General features: G+C 44.0%; 1 protein-coding gene across 5 annotated transcripts; it reads left to right on the top strand.

Moving 5' to 3' along the window:
- Positions 1 to 1,026: 1,026 nt before the first annotated feature.
- LOC308334323 (ankyrin repeat and SOCS box protein 2-like) lies at positions 1,027 to 26,523 on the top strand. 5 transcript variants are annotated; one of them, XM_080791023.1, is made up of 9 exons: positions 1,027 to 1,060; positions 1,833 to 2,189; positions 2,319 to 2,485; positions 2,618 to 2,773; positions 6,850 to 7,095; positions 14,553 to 14,724; positions 15,219 to 15,774; positions 15,931 to 16,084; positions 16,490 to 16,962. In XM_080791023.1, exons 2-9 carry the CDS (start codon positions 1,834 to 1,836, stop codon positions 16,642 to 16,644), a joined length of 1,962 nt encoding a protein of 653 aa, XP_080647149.1. In that variant the 5' UTR covers positions 1,027 to 1,060; position 1,833; the 3' UTR covers positions 16,645 to 16,962. The 5 variants fall into 5 exon arrangements, with proteins under 5 accessions (XP_080647149.1, XP_080647148.1, XP_080647150.1 ...); XM_080791022.1 differs by lacking the exons at positions 14,553 to 14,724; positions 15,219 to 15,774; positions 15,931 to 16,084; positions 16,490 to 16,962 and adding exons at positions 7,235 to 7,406; positions 7,520 to 8,078; positions 8,463 to 8,616; positions 8,776 to 9,869; XM_080791020.1 differs by lacking the exons at positions 1,027 to 1,060; positions 1,833 to 2,189; positions 2,319 to 2,485; ... (4 more) ...; positions 15,931 to 16,084; positions 16,490 to 16,962 and adding exons at positions 11,723 to 11,804; positions 21,327 to 21,641; positions 22,083 to 22,249; ... (4 more) ...; positions 24,279 to 24,432; positions 25,321 to 26,523.

The raw sequence follows: 26,523 nt of genomic DNA, 5'->3' as shown, positions 1-26,523 counted from the left end.
CTTGGTACGATAGGAGAGATAACAGGCAAACGTTGATTATTTAACACTTGTGATTGTAAAATTTAACCAAATAGATGTACGGGTCTAATTTGGTTTCATTTTACGCTCTCAAGAGTTAAAGATCTATAAGGGTTACCAACTCTACATCTCAACAAAATGTGACACAAAAGTGTTTATAAAAACTGTGTGAATGGTGAAATCAGCTCAGGCAGTTAAAAGCATTTCATGGCCTCCCTGAATGTACTGTCCTGGTTTCAGACATGTTTTGTGTGAGGATCAACGATCGACAGATACAGTATACCTGCCTCTGAAAATAAATGTAATATATGCTACTCCTCTGATATCAAAGCCTGGGGTGGCCTGGATTGTAATGACAGTAGAAATGGACAGCACTTTTAAATACGGGTAGCTAATCATAAAACCTGCCTTCTTTCTGCTAGGCATTTACACTAAAGTCAAGGTTGAAGGTTTTAGACATGCGTTGACTTTACCTTGACTATACAGTATGTGCTAACTGTTACTATATACAGTATAGTACCATTTAGCACACCCAGCTGATCGAACCCGGCCGATCTCCAGCTTGGCAGAACGGCAGGCAATAACGCCGAGGAGCAAGTTACGGCCAGGTCTTTTGAAGGGTCATTGAACTACGCCCTCCTTTCTGTATAGCGCCCAATTCTCCCTTCACTTCTCGAGTCCCTCACGTGCATTGAAACACTACAGGACTCCAGGTCAATAATGACCTGGCATCTGTCTACATAACATGCTCTCTACTTTTAGTTTAGTGACAGCATACATACTGACTTACTTGTGTTCTTAAAATTGATGTCCCCCCAAGGTCACTGCAGCTGACCGCCCGGACCAGTTGTTGCTTGGCATTGGCATCCCTACGATGGGATGTTTTGAAATGTAGTGTCGGGATGTTTTGAATAGAGTCCGATGGGATTGGATAAAGTGATATGAAATCATGTGACGGTCTAAGTATAAAGTGCAAGAGAAAGGGAGAGAGTCTGCGAGTCTGACAGCGAAGAGCGATTAACCACAACCTTCATCGTAAAATGTAAGAACGTCTAACATTAATACTGTGGTTAGTTGTGTGAATAGTATGGTTACTAAACATTATCACTGTGGTTAATTATGAATATTACAATGATTCCAAAGACAATCAATATTGTGGTTGGTTAGTATGTTTACTCTAATTATGAATTATTCAGGCGAGGAAGCATCTGATCTTTCCGATGTTGTAATGTAATGTCTAAACCTACAGGAGTGAGTGCTCGTTGTAATGCATGCTTAGGACAGTTGACTGTCCTCAGAGGCTTGTGTGGCACTGTGGCAGGCTACTGGGGCATTCTTCCCCCCCACTTCTTGTTTCTTTCTCCACAATATTGTTTCCGCCAGGCCGGACGTCCGAAGGCTATATGCTTTTCCTTCAAAGGCATTCTGATGTTCTCTGGCCTCTGTTTGAGCCTTGGTTGAATAAAGATGCTGTAACAATTTACAAACTTGGCCGTGGATGGTGTGGTAGAAGATTTTATCCAAATGTAAAGGAAATTATGCATGTCCTTTGTGATTTGAGTCATTGCAAAACGCATGCATGCAGTAGGCTACAGTTTGACCTATTACTCTTGAGCCGTAGGTCGCACAATCACAATATTTTGTCCCTGGAGTCCTTGTTGTGCCAACTAGATTTCCCATCGTTTTCTTAACAAAATAACTCATGTATAGAAAATGTTTTAACTCTGGAGTTAAGTACCTCGGCGTGGCCTTGTGGTTGGGCTTAACACACCTTATTTCTGTGTTGTCTTGTTAATGTTATTCTCCCTCATCAGCATGGCGATGGCTGGCCTTTCTGTGCCAGGAGCCTCTGGTCCATCGTTGGGGTTTGAGGACTATTCTGTCTACACCAACCTGTCTGATGAGGAGCTGATCCAGATAGCCATCGAACGCAGCCTCTTCAGTGAAGACCACAATACAACTCCATCCACCGATACCAGACACAATCCATGTCCGCCCAATCCAGAAGTCTCTCAGTGCAGCTGCAGCAGCCAATACCTCCAGAGCCCCAGCGCTCAACCAGGCACGCCACACGATCAAAGCACCAGCTCTAGGCCCAACCTACTACTAACTCACAGAATCACCGCTCACTACAGTTCGCCAAATCCTCCGACCACAAAGCGTGCTGACCGGTAGGTGCCTGACAGACAAATGAATATGGCTTAATTTTGTTCATATTGACCTAACCTAGCCTAACCAAAGATGGGGTTTGGTACAGCTTTATCGAGTGAGTTGAGAAGCCATTAACATTGTTTTTCTAGGGTGAAAGATCCTCTGTTGGAAGCGATAAAGACTGGTGACGCCGGCAGAGTCAGAAAGCTGGTTAACGTCCCAGGATGCAACCTGGTGTCCAGTAAGCCTGGCTGGCTGTCAATCCACCAGGCAGCCGCCTATGGCCAGGAGGCCTGCCTCAGAGTGCTGCTGACAGGTGATAACACAAACACTTGTTTCCTTATTGTCCTGCTATAAATAACACTTTGACTAATGACATGGTTGATCATTTGGGGGGTTACTATTATTATCTTATCTCTGTTCTACAATCATGTCTTGTTTCTTCCAGCCCAGCCTGGCATGTTGAACAAGAAAACAGAGAAAGAACAGACAGCGTTGATGATAGCAGTCAATAAGGAGCATGCAAGCTGTGTCCGTCTGCTGCTGGAGAGAGGAGCTGAGACTGACATTGTGAATACAAATAAAGATACTCCTCTCAATAAAGGTACAAACACTGCAGTTTGTGCTGCAGTTAATCATTGATAATAAAATTAGCAGTGTTATATGTCTATTCAGTGGTTCGCAATTCTGTTCTTTATTGAACCCGGTTGTCTCTCCTTCCGAGACCTCTATACTGCCAATTAGCCATATTACAACTAGAACTGCACTCTGTCGAGTGCATACTTGCTTGTAGAGCAGAGCGTGCAAGTACTTTCGACCGCTACAAACTGTCGAATCTCAGTTTCTCTGTGAAGGAACGTTTGAAATGTTGAATTATTAGGTTTAACTATTTGCTACCTATACCTACTTTATGCATGTTACGTAATGACTACTTGTGCCTGATATGGCAGTGGTGCCAGATGAGATTACATATATGATTACATACATGTATACATAAGAGCATTACCTTTAATCCTCCCAACACTAAAACATATCGTCATTACGTCACCATCGAAAACCAATTACTCTGGCATTGGGTCCTTTAATCCACATCTTTATTACGTCATCATTGAGAGCTAGTTGTATATACTATGTCATTTGTAAGTTGATTAGCGGTATACTGTGGTTAATTTGCGCCGTACGCACCATCCCAGCCAACCCGCCACTTTTGATGCGTATGCACCGTCCCAGCAAATTGTGCCTGATACGGCAGTGGTGCCAGATTACATACATGTATACACAGGAGCATTACCTTTAATCCTCCAAAAACGAAAACATATCGTCATTACGTCACCATCGAAAACCAATTACACTCTGGCATTGGGTCCTTTAATCCACATATTTCTTACGTAATCATTGAGAGCTAGTTATATACACACCATGTAATCTGGTCCCAGCAAATCAGGCACAATTTGCTGGGACGGTGCATACGCATCAAAAGTGGCGGGTTGGCTGGGACGGTGCATACGAGTCCTGGGCGAAACTATTACTTGCGCGCTCTGCATGCACAAGTAACAACAGCTTCCCTTGTTGATGGAAACTAAACTAAATGAAAGTAAACAACAGCTTCCCTTGTTGATGGAAACTAAAGTAAACAACAGCTTCCCTTGTTGATGGAAACTAAACTAAATGAAAGTAAACAACAGCTTCCCTTGTTGATGGAAACTAAACTAAACAACAGCTTCCCTTGTTGGTGGAAACTAAAGTAAACAACAGCTTCCCTTGTTGATGGAAACTAAACTAAACAACAGCTTCCCTTGTTGATGGAAACTAAACTAAACAACAGCTTCCCTTGTTGATGGAAACTAAAGTAAACAACAGCTTCCCTTGTTGATGGAAACTAAACTAAATTAAAGTAAACAACAGCTTCCCTTGTTGATGGAAACTAAACTAAATTAAACTAAACAACAGCTTCCCTTGTTGATGGAAACTAAACTAAATTAAACTAAACAACAGCTTCCCTTGTTGATGGAAACTAAAGTAAACAACAGCTTCCCTTGTTGATGGAAACTAAAGTAAACAACAGCTTCCCTTGTTGATGGAAACTAAAGTAAACAACAGCTTCCCTTGTTGATGGAAACTAAAGTAAACAACAGCTTCCCTTGTTGATGGAAACTAAACTAAACAACAGCTTCCCTTGTTGATGGAAACTAAACTAAACAACATATACTGTTGTTTACTTTAGTATCCATCAACAAGGGAAGCTGTTGTTTAGTTTAGTTTCTATCAACAAGGGAAGCTGTTGTTTACTTTCATTTAGTTTAGTTTCCATCAACAAGGGAAGCTGTTGTTTACTTTAGTTTCCATCAACAAGGGAAGCTGTTGTTTACTTTCATTTAGTTTAGTTTCCATCAACAAGGGAAGCTGTTGTTACTTGTGCATGCAGAGTGCGCAAGTAATAGTTTCGCCCGGGACTCGTATGCACCGTCCCAGCCAACCCGCCACTTTTGATGCGTATGCACCGTCCCAGCAAATTGTGCCTGATTTGCTGGGACCAGATTACATGGTGTGTATATGTATAACTAGCTCTCAATGATGACGTAAGAAATATGTGGATTAAAGGACCCAATGCCAGAGTGTAATTGGTTTTCGATGGTGACGTAATGACGATATGTTTTAGTGTTGGGAGGATTAAAGGTAATGCTCCTGTGTATACATGTATGTAATCTGGCACCACTGCCGTATCAGGCACAATTTGCTGTGGCGGTGCATACGCATCAAAAGTGGCAGGTTAGCTGGGACGGTGCGTACGGCGCAAAGTAACCACAGTATACCACTAATCAATTTACAAATTACATATACATATATACCTAGTATATATGTATACATATATACCTAGTATATATGTATAGCTCTCAATGATGACGTAAGAAATATGTGGATTAAAGGACCCAATGCCAGAGTGTAATTGGTTTCCGATGGTGACGTAATGACGATATGTTTTAGTCTTGGGAGGCACTGATTGACATATACGTCACGATCCAAAGTCGTCACTTACGTATTCATTACAACATTATGTTTCTGAAGTGTATAAAAACAATTACCATTGTTTCATTCTGGCACCACTGCCGTATGAGGCACAAGTAGTCATTACTGAGATTTGACAGTTTGGAGCGGTCGAAAGTACTTGCGCGCTCTGCTTGCCAACTAGTGCAACAAGCAAGTATGCACTCGACAGAGTGCAGTTATAGTTTAGTTTAGTTTCCATCAACAAGGGAGCTGTTGTTTAGTTTAATTTAGTTTAGTTTCTATCAACAAGGGAAGCTGTTTAGTTGAATTTAGTTAAGTTTCCAACAACAAGGGAAGCTGTTGTTTACTTTAGTTTCCATCAACAAGGGAAGCTGTTGTTTACTTTAGTTTCCATCAACAAGGGAAGCTGTTGTTTACTTTAGTTTCCATCAACAAGGGAAGCTGTTGTTTACTTTAGTTTCCATCAACAAGGGAAGCTGTTGTTTAGTTTAATTTAGTTTAGTTTCCATCAACAAGGGAAGCTGTTGTTTACTTTCATTTAGTTTAGTTTCCATCAACAAGGGAAGCTGTTGTTTACTTAAATTTAGGTTAGTTTCCATCAACAAGGGAAGCTGTTGTTTACTTTAGTTTCCATCAACAAGGGAAGCTGTTGTTTAGTTTAGTTTCCATCAACAAGGGAAGCTGTTGTTTAGTTTAATTTAGTTTAGTTTCCATCAACAAGGGAAGCTGTTGTTTACTTTCATTTAGTTTAGTTTCCATCAACAAGGGAAGCTGTTGTTTACTTTAATTTAGTTTAGTTTCCATCAACAAGGGAAGCTGTTGTTTACTTTAGTTTCCATCAACAAGGGAAGCTGTTGTTTAGTTTAGTTTCCATCAACAAGGGAAGCTGTTGTTTACTTTAGTTTCCATCAACAAGGGAAGCTGTTGTTTACTTTAGTTTCCATCAACAAGGGAGGCTGTTGTTTAGTTTAGTTTCCATCAACAAGGGAAGCTGTTGTTTACTTTAGTTTCCATCAACAAGGGAAGCTGTTGTTTACTTTCATTTAGTGTCCCCTTGTACACATGCAGATCGGGCATTGAAATGCTAATCTGGGTGCTTGTTTTCACCTGCCAGTACGTAAGGTACGGGCCCCCATGACATTTCGTCTCTGCACTGATTTTTTATCCCACGATTTTGTAACCCATTTTTCACCCCTGTGTCAGTCATCTACTGTGATCCTGGGCTCTACACACCCTCCGCCAACCTGAAGAGAGCAACGGACTTAACTCATGCTTCCTTCATGCTTGAGTGTCCAAGTTGCTCCTTTACACCTGACAGGGGGGAGTTTCCCTGGTTGGACGTAACGCGTGGAAGGAACACGTTATTCCAACCAGTTCCTTTCCCCTCCATCAGGCGCCCCGGCCGGCCAGGGGGAGGCAGTTTAGAGACCAGGATTACTGCATGTTTTTGTGAGGGTACCTATACCCTCTCTGCACTGTTGTAAACAAGTCTTAATGCTTTATTATGGTTTCGTCCACAAAGTAGCAGTTTTGATTTGTATTTTCGTTTGAAATGTACCCATTCTACATACTGTGAAAACATTAGCCTCTGCAAGTAGTTCAGCAATCAAATCACTTCCTATTTCAACAGAAGCTATTGTATCTTTACCAGACGATGTCTGTTCTCCCCAGCATGTGAGAGGAACAATACGGAGCTGGTGGACATTTTGTTAAGCTGGGGTGCAGCAGTCAACACTCCATGTATCTATGGATATACAGCGCTGCATGAAGCTGTTCGTCAGAACAATGTGGAGATCTGCGAGATGTTGTTTAAAGCCGGAGCCAAAATCAGAGCGACAAGCAACTACGGCATGACTCCTCTGTCCACTGCTGCTCAGAATGGAACGTTAGAAACACTACGCTTCCTTCTCAAACACGGTAGGTACATGACACCCTAGTACTGACCTAACCCCTGGTTTTATATCCTATTAGGACCTCTAGTACTGATGGTTTTCTAGCAGTAGAGGTTATATAACAGAGGGGAAGACAGACTTACTGACTTCTATTGTGTGTCCAGATGCTGATATTAACAGTGTTGCAGCTGACGGTGCAACGCCGCTCTATGAAGCGTGCAAGAATGGTCATGTGTCCACCGTGGAGGTGCTCCTGTCTCTCAAAGCAAATGTCAACATATGCTCCAAGTCTGGTCTTCTGCCCATCCATGTGGCTGTGCAGAATTCTCACTCACGGTCAGAACCACTTCTCTGTTTACAATCAATCTTACCTTCTACAACAAAGGTGGCTTTACAGTAATGAAAACCACCAGTCTCTGTGTTTTAACGTCTACTTAACGTTCCTTCAGCATCGTGTCCCTGCTGATTCCCGTCACCAGCTGGAACAGAATCATGATAAGTGGCGTCAGTCCGCTGCACGTCGCCGCAGAGCGCAACTGCAATGACATCATGGAACTTCTCCTGGAGGCGGGATTCGACCCCGACTGCCAGCTTTCGGAAGAGCGACGCAAGAAGTACGAGGACAACCGCAGCACGGCGCTCTACTTCTCCGTCTACAACAGCAACCTGGAGGCCGCTGAGATGCTGCTGGAGGCCGGAGCCAACCCCAACCTGGACCTGTTCAACCCCCTGCTGGTTGCCGTCAGGAGAGGTTCTATGGAGATGGCGTCCCTCCTCCTGAAGTACGGAGCTGACACGAACGCCTCCATCTCCACCCAGCCCTCTGCGTTTCCCTCTGCGGTGCTCCTTAGCATGGACCACCTCCCCATGCTCAAACTGCTGCTGGACCACGGCTGCAACGCTCGCTCCTGTTTCACCTGCGTTTGCGGCAGCAAGCCTCATCCCACACAGACACACAGTGAAGAGCGGAGGAATTGGAAATGTGATGCTCCATGGAGCTGTGTCCAGGTGAAACCACTCTTTTGTTTATATATTCACGGCAAAAGTAAAATGTTCGCCCGATCGCTTCTATTGTTATCACGGTAATAATCCACCAAACTATTTAGAAAGTAAGCATGTAGCAGAAGCAACTTAACATGAACAACACACAACAGGGTAAATAGTCGCACAAGTTAAGTACGAGAGAACAATCTGGTGCCTGAGAGAAGCTAGGACACCAGGTAATCATTGGTAATAATTGGTGTAGAACGGAAAAAGGGAGGGGCCAAGTACAGATCGACTTGCACTGTGATTTGCACCGTGATCGATTTGCACTGTGCTTGCTATCCTGTCCAGTTGTGTGTTTTTTCTATCCTGTCTAGCTGTGTGTTTTCCATCCTATCCTGTGTATAGTTCTGCGAGGCTGTGTCCAAGCCGTCCATCAGTCACTTGGTGGGACCTCTCATTTCTCTGCTGTTAAACTACGTCAGCCACGTCAGGCTGTGTTCCAGACTGATGGAACATCTGGTCTCTTCTCCACTCTGGACCGAAATCAAGATCAAAGCAGGTATACGTCTATTATCTGGTCTCCAATGAAACAGACAGTGTTGGAGAGACATACGGTATAGGACAGCTGAGAGAGACAGGTCCATGTGATGCTGGAGATGGTCTTGGCCTTTTTCGAGAACTATAGTTACAAATATACTGTGTGTGTCTGTGTTTGCAGTGCCTCCTCATCCTCTCATGCAGCTGTGCAGACTGAGGATCAGACATCTGGTTGGTGCCGGCAGGTTAAAGCTCTTCAGGGATTTAGATCTTCCTTCCAGACTCATCAAGTTCCTCTGCTATGAAGTGGACTGTTCACTGGACCTGGACACTTAAAACAGACCAATGGTCTGGAGTCTGGACCACTGGTCACTCAAAGATCTCTGCCCACTGAAACGTCAGGGGGAATCAAAATGCAATGAATTGAATAAAAGTAAGTGGAAACAAATCAGAGAAAATCACACCCGTGTTTGAAGTGAGGGATGCTCTTATCATCGTACATCATTCATCATACATCATCTCATTCCAGCCAATCACAATTTGCGTCATCAATGTTTGTGTTACGCAATGTTTAACACAAACATTGTGTTACGCAATATTTGTGTTTACACAAACACTGAAAATTGTCCATTCATTGTCAATGGCATTTAATGTTTTTGTTAGGACAACATTTGGGTTACGCACACCAAAAGCTGAAAATAGGAGGGCCCCTCACAAATAAAAAAGTAATTGCCGAACTATGGCTTCATATTTGTATTGTAATATGGAGCCTAGGTTCTAGTACTGCTGCGTTTCTATCCTAACAATTAATGCTGGTGTTCCATCCTATTAGTCCTAGTTTTAGAGGTCCTGGTAAGATAGAAAACCAGCATTGCAAGAGCATCTTGAGGAACAGGGATGACCAGTGGTTTCTGGGGCATTCAAGCAGGATTCTGATTCTCTGTGGTTTCGTGTAGTTTTGTATTTATTTACACATCCATGGTGTCATATTGAAAATGAGTTCTTTATCACACTCTTCCTCAGATGCCAGGAAGACTAGAGGCCTTTAATGAACATAAACCTAAACTGTAAGATAATCAATGTAATTAACATGTTCTTTTACTATACATGTATCCTGTTTTTGTGTTTTGTTTTCTTTATTTATTCATAATTCCTTATTGTACTGTTTTTGTTATGAATTAAAAACAAATGATAACAAAAACATGTTGTTAGGTGTAGTGAAATGAAAAATGGTTTTCACACTTACATTTTCATTTTTGTGTATTTTTATATCAAAGGTCCATCGAATTGTAATTACTTCCTGAAAACGAAAACGTCCTGCGTGACGTATCGATGAAAGCCAATAAAGATGAAGCTCACCCGTTTGATTCTCATATCTGTGAGGCTGTCCAAACACAGCTGCTCATCACGCTAAAATATGTGTCTGAAAACATTATAGGGAAGAAATAAGCCACATAGCAATGAACTGGTATAGCTGGCTGACTATCTGACTTGTAAACAAACACACTCACTGTGCGTGTGTGTGCGTGCGTGCGTGTGACAGCCTTGCAACTTACCTCTGAGGTTCAGTTCACATCAGAGTGACATCAGAGTAGACACAACAGGTGGCAGCATGGCAGACAGGGAACTGAAGCACTTACAGTATATCCTCAGTTGGCTTCCAGCACGCACGTGAATGGAACAGTGCACGTGAAGTGGTAATCACAGCATCCCTGACTGAGAGCATTGAGGCCCCATACACACGTCACATACTGTACAGAAAACAAGTGTTCTGTGTTTAATGCGTGCCACGACGCATTTCAAATGGGAGTCACATTGTTTTAGCAAGCATTTGTGTATGATGGCTGTGATCTGCCCATCAAACAAAAATGTTTGGTCAAGCCATGTGACTCCCATTGGAAATGCATTATATCCATTAAACACAGACAAGACACAGAACATGTGTTCTGTACGTGTGTATGAGGCCTGAGAGGTAGATGTACAGTCTACTCAGATTTTTACTTCAGCAAATGTAGCAGTATGTGGTGGGCAGAAACCTCTTAAATGATCTCCATATTGTAACTTTAACCTTTTGTATGTTTTCTTTTAGTTTTTTGGCCCTATATTGACCATACATACAGCTTCACACAAGCATCAACAGTAGCAGATCTGCAAGCTCGCAGATCTGCATGATGAGATGTAGCCTCTAAAATGTAGTGGAGTATGTTAGTATAAAGTATTGAAATGCAGTACCTCAAATTGAGTAAATTAGTTGACTTAGTTTACTACATTCTACCACTCTGGTATGAAGCACACGTGACAGGTGATCACAGCAGATTGAAGTGCTGGCATAACAAAATACATACATACATGGATGCACCTGGGACGTATCCTCAGTGATGTATCCCAAGGTCATCAGGGTTTCGGGTCTCCCAACATCATACCACTCACTCAGGTGACCCAGCCGGGGTGATCAAGTCCCGACTTACGTCCCAGTAGCTACCCTCGATCGGTCCCATTAGGGAAAAACCAGGGCCACACAATCCGTTCCTCCTGAACTACTCTGCCGGGACTGGGAGGTACCATTCTGGCGCGTGGAAGGACTAGGCTCTGTGGGTTGACTCCTGTCCGGGCCCCTCCTATGTCTCACCAGCTCCACTCCTGCTCTCACCAGGTCAGGCCCTGTGCGTTGCACCAGACTCCCAGCACCAGGCACTTTATTCTCAAGCCGCAACGGTTCCGCAGGCTCCACCTTGAGGCTTGAATGGCCCTCCTAAAGGCCTCACCGTGGGTTTGTTGGGCTTCTTCCTCACGGAAGACACATGCTGGGGCGGCCAACCCATACTGCTCCCGGGTGCCGTCTACTTTCCGGCTGCCACCCGTCTCTCCGGTGGTCACCAGACTATTCCTGGTTGTCACGTATAGTCTATTCCTATATGAGTCACTATAAATAGAATAACTACCTGGCAGAGGTGTGTGTGTTTGTGTGTGTGTGTGTGTGTGTGTGTGTGTGTGTGTGTGTGTGTGTGTGTGTGTGTGTGTGTGTGTGTGTGTGTGTGCGTGCGTGCGTGCGTGCGTGCGTGCATGCATGCGTGTGCACGTGAAAGTGTTGATCACAGCAGATTCCAGTAGTAAAGTATCTCCCCTGACTGCATGGGAAGCTCATCACAGCAGCTCTGTGTGGATGGAGAGCAGACTGCTACACTGCTGCATCTACACCAAACACTAAAGGTAGGTTCATCACACTGGGAGCACATTATATACTACTAAAGCATGCTGTCGCTTTGTTCTCGTACTGTATGTCGTTGCTTTTCTTTCTCTTTGTAAATTAACTCCCTTACTTTATTATATAAAAAGTAGCAGATCCACAAGCTGACACATTTTGACCGTGTAGATCTAATTTGAATCCTGAAAAGTAAACAGTGTTGGTGCTTGTGTAAGTGAAACGGTTGTTTTATTATATTTTATATTTTTTCTACATTGTAATGATATAATTATAGGGTTAGGGTTAGAGCAGGGGTGCCCACACTATAGTTTGACTTGCGAGCTACTTTCAAAATGTACCCACCAAAAGAAGTATTATCTCATTGCTGAATAATTGTTTAAAAAAATGTACACTTGGAATGGGAAATAGATGGGAGGAGAAACCCTACAGATTTTAGTAAAAACCCTACCAATTTTATATATACCGGTAACTGTATAATGCTACTGACGTCTGTGCGCAAAACTCTTGAAAACAAAGTATTGCATTGTGGGTTTGAGCCGACAGGCCCTTTTTGATGTCAATCAATCAAGTCACCTTACAGTAATTCAAATGCATGGCCTCTATATGTCGGGGGAGATTGGATACCATTAAGAGCTCTCCAGGCAAGTTGTAAACAAACACACTCTGACTAGACTGAATCATGTTACCAGTAGATGGCGTCTATAACTCAATATTGCCACCTACATGTATATGTCTTAAAGACATATGACTCGTACAGCCGAGATACGAAGCACTTCTTGTTTAGTGATGAAACATGGACAGTTGCCGAGAACTCAGGATTTTTATAACTTTGCTTTGTGCAGGTCTTTTATGTAAGCCGAGCAAGGTTGAGGTGAATCTGATTATCATCCATTTTTGAAATCTCAGCATGATATGAAATGCTGTGCATGCAGGTGACCAATGATTTATTGGTGCGAGGAATACCACTAGCATTGAAGTATAGGGTTTCATATTGGTCCAGTGTGCTTGGGTCCTAATCAAAATAAGTTAAGAATATAAAGAGATCTTTAATCGTTCCATGGTCAGCATTAAGAGTGTGATTGTAAAACATACTGCAGTGTAGGCAATATTGTTTCTAGGGTGAAGGATCCTCTGATGGAAGCGATAAGGACTGGTGACGCCGACAGAGTCAGAAAGCTGGTTAACGTCCCAGGATGCAACCTGTTGTCCAGTAAGCCTGGCTGGCTGTCAATCCACCAGGCAGCCGCCTATGGCCAGGAGGCCTGCCTCAGAGTGCTGCTGACAGGTAACGCCGTACAAACACTTGTTTTCTTATTGTCCTGCTAAAGAACACGTTGTTCTGGGGATTATTGGATCTTCTCTCTGTTTAGTTCACTGTGTCTCGTTTCTTCCAGCCCAGCCTGACATGTTGAACAAGAAAACAGAGAAGGAACAGACAGCCTTGATGATAGTGGTCGATAAAGAGCATGCAAGCTGTGTCCGTCTGCTGCTGGAGAGAGGAGCTGATCTTGAAATTGTGAATACAAATCAAGAAACTCCTCTTAATAAAGGTACAACATATTTTGTAGTTCCCAATTCTGTTTCTTATTGAACCCTGTTGGTTTTGTCTCAAACCAGGACCTCTAGTAGGCCTACTGTTGGTTTTCTATCCTACCATGGCCCCTTTTCCTAATAGCCAACTGCTGGATTCCTATCCTACCATGTCTAAATGTTTGTTTGCTCAATACTACACCGTTAGTCCGACCTGCAGGTTATAAATCACCCGTGGTTAAGTTTAACTTAAGGTTAAGTTTAGGGTTTGGGATGGTCGGACTAACGGGAGGTCGAACCACGCTCCCGGCCGGAACACTTAAAGGGACACTTCACCCTTTTTGCAAAAGAATATATGTTAATGACGTTTAGGAGCTTTAGAACACTTTCCTGGGGGTATTTATGTGTGTAATATGTGGTTTTAGATATTTTAGATTGTAGCAGTGAGCCTGTTGTCTCTGATGTCATGGACACTGGGCTCACTTCCTTCCTGGACTACATGTTGTCTCAGTAAGACAGCTCTCCCCCCTATCCACAAGGAGGAGCAGTGCACCAAAGAATTATGGGAATTGTAGTCCAGGAAGGTAGTGAGACCAGTGTCCATGACATCAGAGACAACAGGCTCACTGCTACAATCTAAAATATCTAAAACCACATATTACACACATAAATACCCCCAGGAAAGTGTCCCTTTAATTGTCAAGAAGGCAGAATTTATACATTCACAAAGTAGCATAAGAATACCAAAGTAGCTCAGAAATCAAACCACAAACTGTAAAGCCTTATTCAACGGAAGCTATTGTATCTCTTTACCAAACAATGTCTGTTCTCCCCAGCATGTGCGAGGAACAATGCAGAGCTGGTGGCCATTTTGTTGAGCCATCGTGCAGCAGTCAACACTCCATGTATCCTTGGATATACAGCGCTGCATGAAGCTGTTCGTCAGAACAATGTGGAGATCTGCGAGATGTTAGTTAAAGCCGGAGCCAAAATCAGAGCGACCAGCAACTACGGCATGAGTCCTCTGTCCACTGCTGCTCAGAATGGAACGTTAGAAACACTACGCTTCCTTCTCAAACACGGTAGGTACATGACACCCTAGTACTGACCTATAACCCCTGGTTTTATGTCCTATTAGGACCTCTAGTACTGTTTTTTTTCTAACAGCAGAGGTTATAAAAAAGAGGGGCAGACAGACTTACTGAGTTCTATTGTGTGTCCAGGTGCTGATATTAACGGTGCTGCAGCTGACGGTGCAACGCCGCTCTATGAAGCGTGCAAGCATGGTCATGTGTCCATCGTAGAGGTGCTCCGGTCTCTCAAAGCAGACGTCAACAGATCCACCAAGTCTGGTCTTCTGCCCATCCATGTGGCTGTGCAGAATTCTCACACACGGTCAGAACACTTCTCTGTTCACAATGAATCTCTCTAGGTCGTCCTCAGACGAGCCCTCCATCGTTGCTTCCAGTCATCCCGAATATCGTTACCAGCTCGTTGGTGCTTTGCACTCCTGCGTCTTTCTTGAGTACATCTACATGTTGGACGTCCTCGTGAGCGGTGCCCGTGTGTTGGTTCCCACAGCACTTGCTGGCTGGCAGCTCTTAGTGTCTTTGGCAGTGTCCTGCTAGTCTCATTCTCCTGGCTGCTATTTTCTGCTTCACCCTTGGCATTCCATCGTACAGATTCTTGTTCGTAACATGTGTACTCTTGCTGATGTTAAGTACTGCATGCAACATTCTGGTGTAGCACCCATCTAGAGACTTGGCTTCAGGGTCAACCCTATAAAGCACCTTCACTTACCTTCTACAGTGAAGGTGCTTTTTACAGTAATGGAAAACACCAGTCTCTCTGTGTTGCGGTGTTTTAATGTCTACTTTCTGTTACTTCAGTATCGTGTCCCTCCTGATTCCCGTCACCTGCCGGAACAGAATCATTAGAAGCGGCATCAGTCCGCTGCACAACGCCATGATGTTATTGCACAACCGCAATAACATCATGGAAGTTCTCCTGAAGGCGGGATTCGACCCCAACTGTCGGCTTTCCGAAGAGCGACGTAACAAGTACGATGACAAACGCAGCACGGCGCTCTACTTCTCCGTCTACAACAGCAACCTGGAAGCCATCACTATGCTGCTGGAGGCCGGAGCCAACCCCAACCTGGACCTGTTCAACCCCCTGCTGGTTGCCGTCAGTAAAGCATCTATGGAGATGGTGTCCCTCCTCCTGAAGTACGGAGCTGACGTGAACGCCTCCATCTCCACCCAGCCCTCTGCGTTTCCCTCTGCGGTGCTCCTTAGCATGGACCACCTCCCCATGCTCAAACTGCTGCTGGACCACGGCTGCAACGCTCGCTCCTGTTTCACCTGCGTTTACGGCAGCAAGCCTCATCCCCCACAGACACACGGTGAAGAGCAGAACCGCGATGCTCCATGGAGCCGTCTCCAGGTGAGGCTACAAATATGGACATTTCCTACATATTGACATTGTTGTCAGCCATTGTCCAACGACGCGTTGTCCGGCTACTAACCCTATTACTAACTCTGCATGTTTTCTGTCTAGTGAATTTCTATTCTAGTTGTGTGTTTTTTATCCTGTGTATAGTTCTGCGACGCTGTGTACAAGCCGTCCATCAGTCACTTGGTGGGACCTCTCATTTCTCTGCTGTTAAATTACGTCAGCCACGTCAGGCTGTGTTCCAGACTGATGGAACATCTGGTCTCTTCTCCACTCTGGACCGAAATCAAGCTCAAAGCCGGTATGTTTATTATCTGGTCTCCAATGACAACGACAGTGTAGGAGAGAAATACAGTAGTAGGACAGCTGAGAGCATAGAAATGCTAGTGTAGAGTCGCATTCAAACCAGGTGTGAAGGCTCATTTGAATTCTGGTGTGGATCAAACAAACGCATTCTGGATCATCAAAGAAACCAGGGGTCTCGCTTCACTTCCAAGTGCAGCAGAGGGCAGATCACATCAGGTGTGCACCTCAGGCGCATGAAACAAAAATGTGCCATTTGTGGGATGAAGAAGTTGGTATTTGTATTATTACGCAGCGCAAAGATGTTCTGTGGACAGACGTGGTCTAATGAGAAGCCTTTGGCTTATCGCAAGTGCGTGTGTGTGTGTGTGTGTGTGTGTGTGTGTGTGTGTGTGTGTTACAGTGCCTCCTCATCCTCTCATGCAGCTGTGCAGACTGAGGATCAGACATCTGGTTGGTGCTGGCAGGTTAAAGCTCCTCAGGGATTTAGATCTTCCTTCCAGACTCATCAAGTTTCTCTGCTATGAAGTGGACTGTTCACTGGACCTGGACACTTAAACAGACCAATGGATTAAACCCCTGGTCACTCAAAGATCTCTGCCCACTGAAACGTCAGGGGGAATCGAAATTCAATGAATGGAATAAAAGTAAGTGGAAACAAATCAGAGAAAATGCTCTCATCATCATACATCATTCATCATACATCATCTCATTCCAGCCAATCACAATTTGCGTCCTCACCTTCGTCATCGATGTTTGTGTTACGCAATGTTTGCGTTTACACAAACACTCAAAATTGTCCATTCATTGTCAATGGCATTTAATGTTTTTGTTAGGACAAGATTTGGGTTACACACTGGAAATAGGAGGGCCCCTCAAAAATAAAAAATGTAATTGCAGAACTATGGCTTCATATTTGTATGGTAATATAGGTTCTCACCACTGTTTCTGGTTTTATATCCTCCAGTGGTTTCTGGGGCATTCAAGCAGGATTCTGATTCTCTGTGGTTTTGTGTAGTTTTGTATTTATTTACACATCCATGGTGTCATATTGAAAATGAGTTCTTTATCACACTCTTCCTCAGATGCCAGGAAGACTATAAAGGGGATCCTTTAATGAACATAAACCTAAACTGTAAGATAATCAATGTCATTAACATGTTATTTTACTATACATGTATCCTGTTTTTGTGTTTTGTTTTCTTTATTCATTCATATTTCCAAATTGTACTGTCTTTGTGATGAATAAAAAAAAAGATAACAAAAACATGTTGTTATTGAAATGAAAAAAGTTTTTCACACTTACATTTTCATTTTTGTTTATTTTTATATCAAAAGTCCATACAGTATAATAAAATAATGGCACTTAGAATGATAACAACAGAGTCAAACAACAAACAAGACCAAACAGCTGCAGAGAATACAATTAGACAATTTCAGTTTCCACCATTAAATAAGATAAATCATTAAACCGTAATATATTGGATAAACCTTCCCCATATCTTATCAAACATCTTCTGTTTATTCTTCAAAGTATACGTGATTCTTTCCAGAGGAAGACACAATGATAACTCCCTAAACCACTGAGCAATAGAGCGCCGCAGTCCCGCCCCCTTTCAGAAAAACGAGTGGCCCAGGAAATGAAACCCCAATGCATTCTCCCATCGGCACTTCTAATATAATTTATTTAAAGACGGTTACGCCGCGGACAAAGCCAACTCGGATCGTGACAAATCATGACAATGAACACAATGTTTTGGGCCGATCAAATAATTTATAAGACGAAAAACAAAACAAATAGTGTTGTCTCCTGACTTTCTTTTCTTCTTTCTAATGATTTAATCGGCCCAAAACATTGTGTTCATTGTCATGATTTGTCACGATCCGAGTTGGCTTTGTCCACCTCGTTTTTCTGAAAGGGGGAGGGACTGCGGCGCTCTATACTGGGTTTGCCTATCTTTTTCGCTGGCTGACTATCTGACTTGTAAACAAACACACTCTGTGCGTGTGTGTGTGTGCGTGCGTGTGACAGCCAGCTTACCTCTGAGGATCAGTTCACATCAGAGTGACATCAGAGTAGACACAACAGGTGGCAGCATGGCAGACGTGGAACTGAAGCACTTACAGTATATCCTCAGTTGGCTTCCAGCACACACGCGAGTGGAACAGTGCACGTGAAATGGTGATCACAGCATCCCTGACTGAGAGCATTGAGGCCCCATACACACGTCACGTACTGTACAGAAAACAAATGTTCTGTGTTTAATGCGCGCCACATGACGCATTTCAAATGGGAGTCACATTGTTTCAGCAAACATTTGTGTATGATGGCTGTGTTCTGCCCATCAAACAAAAATGTTTGGTCAAGCCATGTGACTCCCATTGGAAATGCATTATGGCATTAAACACAGACAAGACACAGAACATGTGTTCTGTACGTGTGTATGAGGCCTGAGAGGTAGAAGTATAGTCTACTAAGATGTTTTACTTCAGCAAATGTAGCAGTATGTGGTGTGCAGAAACCTCTTAAATGATCTCCATATTGTAACTTCTTGTATTTTCTCATAAATGAACACCCGGTCATACTAAAGCATCGATCAGATGTGCAACTTGAATTTGAATCCTGAAAAGTAACTATTACATAGTTACTGAAATTAGTTTCCCACCGATAGAAACTAATTCCAGGTAGTTTGCAAACCTATGTATGAATATGAATATTTGGCAAAAGTAGCCAATCTTCGGACATACAAGATCGGCTATGTTTTTGTTTTGTTAGGCCTATTATTATTATTATTTATTATTCATAAAGTTATTATTATTATTTAACCTTTTGTATGTTTTCTTTTAGTTTTTTGGCCCTATATTGACCATACATATATAGCTTCACACAAGCATCAACAGTAGCAGATCTGCAAGCTCGTAGATCTGCATGATGAGATGTAGCCTCTAAATGTAGTGGAGTATGTTAGTATAAAGTATTGAAACGCAGGACATACTCAAGTTAAGTAAAAGTACCTCACATTGAGTAAATTAGTTGAGTTAGTGTACTACATTCTACCACTCTGGTATGAAGCACACGTGACACTCGTGACAGCCTGACAGGTGATCACAGCAGATTGAAGTGCTGGCATAACAAAATACATACTGTACATACATGGATGCACCTGGGACGTATCCTCAGTGATGTATCCCAAGGTCATCAGGGTTTCGGGTCTCCCAACATCATACCACTCACTCAGGTGACCCAGCCGGGGTGATCAAGTCCCGACTTACGTCCCAGTATAGCTACCCTCGATCAGTCCCATTAGGGCCACACAATCCGTTCCTCCTGAACTACTCTGCCGGGACTGGGAGGTACCATTCTGGCGCGTGGAAGGACTAGGCTCTGTGGGTTGACTCCTGTCCGGGCCCCTCCTACGGTACGTCTCACCAGGTCCACTCCTGCTCTCACCAGGTCAGGCCCTGTGCGTTGCACCAGACTCCCAGCACCAGGCACTTTATTCGGGAATGGTGGATTCTCAAGCCGCAACGGTTCCGCAGGCTCCACCTTGCCCTTGGTGGTGCCGCAGGCTCCGCTTGAGGCTTGAATGGCCCTCCTAAAGGCCTCACCGTGGGTTTGGCGGGCTTCTTTCTCACGGAAGACACAGGCTGGGGCGGCCAACCCATACTGCTCCCGGGTGCCGTCTACTTTCCGGCTGCCACCCGTCTCTCCGGTTCATGGTCACCAGAGAGACGGTCATTCCTGGTTGTCACGTAGTCTATTCCTATGAGTCCTGGCAGAGGTGTGTGTGTGTGTGTGTGTGTGTGTGTGTGTGTGTGTGTGGGTGTGAGACGTGTGTGTGTGTGTGTGTGTGTGTGTGTATGTGTGCGTGCGTGCGTGCGTGCGTGCATGCGTGTGCACGTGAATGAAGTGTTGATGACAGCAGATTCCAGTAGTAAAGTATCTCCCATAAAGTATATGGACTGCATGGGAAGCTCATCACAGCAGCTCTGTGTGGATGGAGAGCAGACTGATACACTGCTGCATCTACACCAAACACTAAAGGTAGGTTCATCACACTGGGAGCACATTATATACTACTAAAGCACGCTGTCGCTTTGTTTCATTCAAGAGCGGCGGCGAAAGGTACTCGTACTGTATGTCGTTGCTTTTTTTTTTCTCTTTGTAAATTAACTCCCTTACTTGATTATATCAAAAGTATGTACCGGTATGTATGTATGTATGTAGTTATAACATATCCAGTGTGGTAAGATGGTGTTATTAGTTTTACGTCGAAGTGTCCTTGAGCAAGACACCGAACGCCTAATTGCTCCCGATGTGCAGGTTGGTGCTTTGCATGGTTTCCGCCGCCATCGGTGTATGAATGTGAGTGTGTGTTGTGTGTGTGTGTGTGTGTGTCACTGTGTGAATGGGTGAATGTAATGCACAATCTATGTAAAGTGCCTTGGATAAATGAAGGCGCTATATGAATGCACCATTTACCGATTACATGAACCCCGTGGCCTGTGCTGTTTTCTGCCCTCCTCGTTGACGCAATAACTCTCCAATATTAGGCGACCCATTTGGCATGCATTCAGTCAGGTGTTATCTTATCCACATAAACACTGACTGAGCCAAGCTGGCCTGTTATAAATAGAGATGGAGGTAGATTCCACCCAGTAACTGAATCTCTCTGTCTGTATTATTTCACACATATACTCTGGGGACTGCGCATTAGTCCGACATACGTGACCCGGTTGAGACTCACCCTGTGCGGTTATGATTATGGTTAGTAATGTCGGAATAACGAGCCGTTATTCCGACACAAAATAGCCGCATACTGTAGGCTCCAGCTATTTTGTGCCAACTATACTTTCCACTATTTTGCGTTTTCTTCAAAACACACTTTTTTGGTACAACACCAACAACCTTCTCTGAAGTCATAATGTGACGAAGATATACCAGCCAGATTTCTCATGTACTATTCCAATTGTCTATAACTGCCTTCCTAAATTATTTATCATATACCCAACCTTTATTTGCCCCAGGTTGAGGGGAGTGATGAAAGGACCAAGAGGGAGATATAAGCTCTGTTTTGATTGGTCAGCTTCTGTATAGTCATACATCTTTGTTGGTCAGGTTCTACATGGTATACATGGTTGGACAGCAGCTGACAATCATGGACATGTCAGTCATTTGTTTTGAACGGGTCAGGAATATCATAGTATTTCTGTATTGTCTTGTTTTTCTCCCTTATCAGCATCGTCATTGAGACGATGGCCGGCCTTTCTGTGCCAGGAGCCTCTGGTCCATCGTTGGGGTTTGAGGACTATTCTGTCTACACCAACGAACCGCGTGAAGACCACAATGCAACTCCATCCACAGACACCAGACAAACCAATCCATGTCCACCCAATGCAGAAGTCAAACAGCACAGCAGCACCCCACACCTTCAGAGCACCAGCACTCAACCCAGAAACCAACACGATGACAGTACCAACACTATGCCCCGCCCCCTACGAGATAACATTATTACTGCTCACTACAGTTCTGCCAATCCTCCGTGTGCTCACCGGTAGGTGCCTGACAGACGAGTGAATATGAGGCATTGTTTACCTATTGACTTAACCTTTATAGTCTAGGACCAGGCTAAAATATGTATATGCACTTTATTTAGGAGAGAACTAGACTGAATCATGTTACCAGTAGATGGCGTTATGTCTATAACTCAATATTGCCACATATATGTCTTAAAGAGTAAAGACATATGACTCGTACAGCCGAGAACTCACGATTTGTATAACTTTGCTTTGTGCAGGTCTTTTGAGCGAGGTTGAGGTGAATCTGATTATATCATCAATGATTTATTGGTTTCACATTGGTCCAGTGTGCGCTTGGGTCCTAATCAAAATAAGTTAAGAATATAAAGAGATCCTTAATCGTTCCATGGTCGGCATTAAGAGTGTGATTGTAAAATACTGTACAGTGTAGGTAATATCTATGTATTGTTTTCTAGGGTGGTGGATCCTCTGATGGAAGCGATAAGGACTGGTGACGCCGACAGAGTCAGAAAGCTGGTTAACGTTCCAGGATGCAACCTGTTGTCCAGTAAGCCTGGCTGGCTGTCAATCCACCAGGCAGCCGCCTATGGCCAGGAGGCCTGCCTCAGAGTGCTGCTGACAGGTAACACCGTACAAACACTTGTTTTCTTATTGTCCTGCTAAAGAACACGTTGTTCTGGGGATTATTGGATCTTCTCTCTGTTTAGTTTAGTGTGTCTTGTTTCTTCCAGCCCAGCCTGGCATGTTGAACAAGAAAACAGAGAAGGAACAGACAGCCTTGATGATAGCGGTCGATAAAGAGCATGCAAGCTGTGTCCGTCTGCTGCTGGAGAGAGGAGCTGATCTTGAAATTGTGAATAAACATCAAGAAACTCCTCTTAATAAAGGTACAAAATATTTTGTAGTTCACAATTCTGTTTCTTATTGTACCGTGAAGCTATTGTATCTCTTTACCAAACAATGTCTGTTCTCCCCAGCATGTGCGAGGAACAATGCAGAGCTGGTGGCCATTTTGTTGAACCATCGTGCAGCAGTCAACACTCCATGTATCCTTGGATATACAGCGCTGCATGAAGCTGTTCGTCAGAACAACGTGGAGATCTGCGAGATGTTGGTTAAAGCCGGAGCCAAAATCAGAGCGACCAGCAACTACGGCATGAGTCCTCTGTCCACTGCTGCTCAGAATGGAACGTTAGAAACACTACGCTTCCTTCTCGAACACGGTAGGTACATGACACCCTAGTACTGACCTAACCCCTGGTTTTATGTCCTATTAGGACCTCTAGTACTGTTGGTTTTCTAGCAGTAGAGGTTATATATCATAGGTTGGAGGACAGAGGGGCAGACAGACTCACTGAGTTCTATTGTGTGTCCAGATGCTGATATTAACGGTGCTGCAGCTGACGGTGCAACGCCGCTCTATGAAGCGTGCAAGCATGGTCATGTGTCCATCGTAGAGGTGCTCCTGTCTGTCAAAGCACTCGTCAGCAGATCCCACAAGTCTGGTCTTCTACCCATCCATGTGGCTGTGCAGAATTCTCACACACGGTCAGAACACTTCTCTGTTTAGTGTTTACAATTAATCTCTCTAGGTCGTCCTCAGACGAGCCCTCCATCGTTGCTTCCAGTCATCCCGGATATCGTTACCAGCTCGTTGGTGCTTTGCACTCCTGCGTCTTTCTTGAGTACATCTACATTTGTTAATGTGGGACGTCCTCGTGAGCGGTGCTCGTGTGTTGGTTCCCACAGCACCAACTTGCTGGCTGGCATCTCGTCTTTGGCAGTGTCCTGCTAGTTCTCCTGGCTGCTATTTGCTGCTTCACCCTTGGCATTCCATCGTACAGATTCTTTCTTTCTGCTTTTTACAGTAATGGAAAACACCAGTCTCTCTGTGTTGCTGTGTTTTAATGTCTACTTTCTGTTACTTCAGTATCGTGTCCCTCCTGATTCCCGTCACCAGCCAGAAAAAAATCATTAGAAGCGGCATCAGTCCGCTGCACAACGCCATGATGTTATTGCACAACTGCAATAACATCATAGAACTTCTCCTGAAGGCGGGATTCGACCCCAACTGTCAGCTTTCTGAAGAGCGACGCAACAAGTACAGAGACAAACGCAGCACAGCGCTCTACTTCTCCGTCTACAACAGCAACCTGGAAGCCATCACTATGCTGCTGGAGGCCGGAGCCAACCCCAACCTGGACCTGTTCAACCCCCTGCTGGTTGCCGTCAGTAAAGCATCTATGGAGATGGTGTCCCTCCTCCTGAAGTACGGAGCTGACGTGAACGCCTCCATCTCCACCCAGCCCTCTGCGTTTCCCTCTGCGGTGCTCCTTAGCATGGACAACCTGAACCTCCCCATGCTCAAACTGCTGCTGGACCACGGCTGCAACGCTCGCTCTTGTTTCACCTGCGTTTACGGCAGCAAGCCTCATCCCACACAAACACACGGTGAGGAGCGGAACTGCGCTGCTCCATGGAGCCGTCTCCAGGTGAGGCTACTCTTATGTATGTTTCTATTCAAGCTCACTCGTCATATATGTTGTCAGCCATTGTCCAACGACGCGTTGTCCGGCTACTAACCTACTAACCCTGCGTGTTTTCTGTCTAGTGAATTTCTATTCTAGTTGTGTGTTTTCTATCCTGTGTAGTTCTGCGAGGCTGTGTCCAAGCCGTCCATCAGTCACTTGGTGGGACCTCTCATTTCTCTGCTGTTAAACTACGTCAGCCACGTCAGGCTGTGTTCCAGACTGATGGAACATCTGGTCTCTTCTCCACTCTGGACCGAAATCAAGCTCAAAGCAGGTATGTTTATTATCTGGTCTCCAATGAAAACGACAGTGTAGGAGTGAAATACAGTATGACAGCTGAGAGCATAGAAATCCTAGTGTAGAGTCGCATTCAAATCAGGATATTTTACTGCGATTAAATTAATCCTGCTGCGCATTGTCGGAAAGTGAGCTTCATTTGATTAGGTGTGAAGGCTCATTTGAATTCTGGTGTTGATTAAAAAAAAACAGGGGTCTCGCTTCGCTTCCAAGCGCAGCAGAGGGCGGATCACCTCAGGTGGGAATGCAATCGCATCAAATATAGCTGGGCATGAAACGAAAATGTGCCATTTGTGGGATGAAGAAGTTGATATTTGTATTATTACGCAGCGCAAAGATGTTCTGTGGACAGACATGGTCTAATGAAGAGATAGAAAGAAGCCTTTGGCTTATCACAATATGGCCAGGCGAGCACATTTATCAAATGCTGAATGTTACACACAAAAACACTGTAGTGTAGGAGATTTAGCGAGACAATGGAGGCGATTGGGTTTGAATAATGTTGCGCATATCTCAATAAAATAAAGAGTTTGCACTCGCAGTACAGACCTGGGCCGGGAATCCTGAACTGCTCCTCTGATCTGGAGTCAGATAACAGTGGTAGGTTTGTTTGCGTAGACAGGCTACTCAGGTGTAGGAAGGGTAGGGCCTGGTCAGCCTGCAATGACATGCATAATATCTGGTCATCCCAGCTTAGTAAGATGTTCAAAGTAAAAAAATATTGAGGACAGACTGTGTGTGTGTGTGTGTGTGTGTTTGTGTGTGTGTGTGTGTGTGCGTGTGTGTGTGTGTGTGTGTGTGTGTGTGTGTGTGTGTGTGTGTGTGTGTGTGTGTGTGTGTGTGTGTGTGTGTGTGTGTGTTACAGTGCCTCCTCATCCTCTCATGCAGCTGTGCAGACTGAGGATCAGACATCTGGTTGGTGTCGGCAGGTTAAAGCTCATCAGGGATTTAGATCTTCCTTCCAGACTCACCAAGTTTCTCTGCTATGAAGTGGACTGTTCACTGGACCTGGACACTTACACAGACCAATGGATTAAACCACTGGTCACTCAAAGACCTCTGCCTATTGAAATGTCTGGGGAATATTACTAATGATAACAATAATATCAACGTATTCTGTGGCAGCCTTGGACTTGCATCACGGCACCGACTTTGAGAACCTCTCAAGTAGACAGACGACACCAAGTGATGATTCTGAGTGGTGCTAGACAGCGATGTGTGTGACATTTTTATTTTCTTCACAGAATCAAATGTTTTATATAGTCATGAATCACCAGGATTCTGCATAGCTTTATTCTAGGCTTAAAATGATCAATTGTTAATTATTACCCCTATCGCTTATTATTATTATTGTTATTGTTATTGTTATTGTTATTGTTATTGTTATTGTTATTGTTATTGTTATGCTCTTCTAGTGAACGAGTCTACTTGTTCATGGAAAGGATGAAGCCCACCCTCTGCATGTGGTTTGATGGAGCTGCCCCATCTCGTGGCAAAACAACGCAACTGCAGTGCCATACAACGATTCCACCTAGTAATATTAGGCTACGTTGGTAACCGTATTATACACAAACGTTCACTTCTGACTATGAAATAGACACGTTTGCAACATAGTTATCATTGCACGCACTTTACGTCAAAATAAAACCAAGTGCTGTCTGTCTATCTAAACGTACTATATAGATTTGTGGATAGATTGTTCATACAATCTTGGTATTCCCCTCCTACTCCGCACACCAACCTCATTCCCTTCCTTAATCTTTAACCCCCTCATTCCTTTCTTTTCTTCTCCTTCTACTTTCTTCCCATCCACTTCCAAAGCAAACATATCAAACTCCTTATCTCTTTTTGCCATTCTCTCCTACAACACCATGGAGTCCTCTCATCATTCACTCTTGTCTACTCTTCTCTCTCTTTCCTTCCTTCTCATGTCTTTCTTCTCTTTTCTCATGCACATGACATCCTTAAATTGGCTATTGCTATTATTCATTCTATTAAAAAAATGTACCTACTGTATATAAATAGGCCTACGGTGAAAGGAGAAGGCGTCAAAGTTCCAAGTGGGAGG

The sequence above is a fragment of the Protomyctophum bolini genome (genome assembly GCF_963924005.1).
Source record: "Protomyctophum bolini genome assembly, chromosome: 19".
Classification (NCBI taxonomy): domain Eukaryota; kingdom Metazoa; phylum Chordata; class Actinopteri; order Myctophiformes; family Myctophidae; genus Protomyctophum; species Protomyctophum bolini.
Note: the sequence above shows the minus strand (reverse complement) of the source record. Positions and strands in the feature narration are given on the sequence as shown.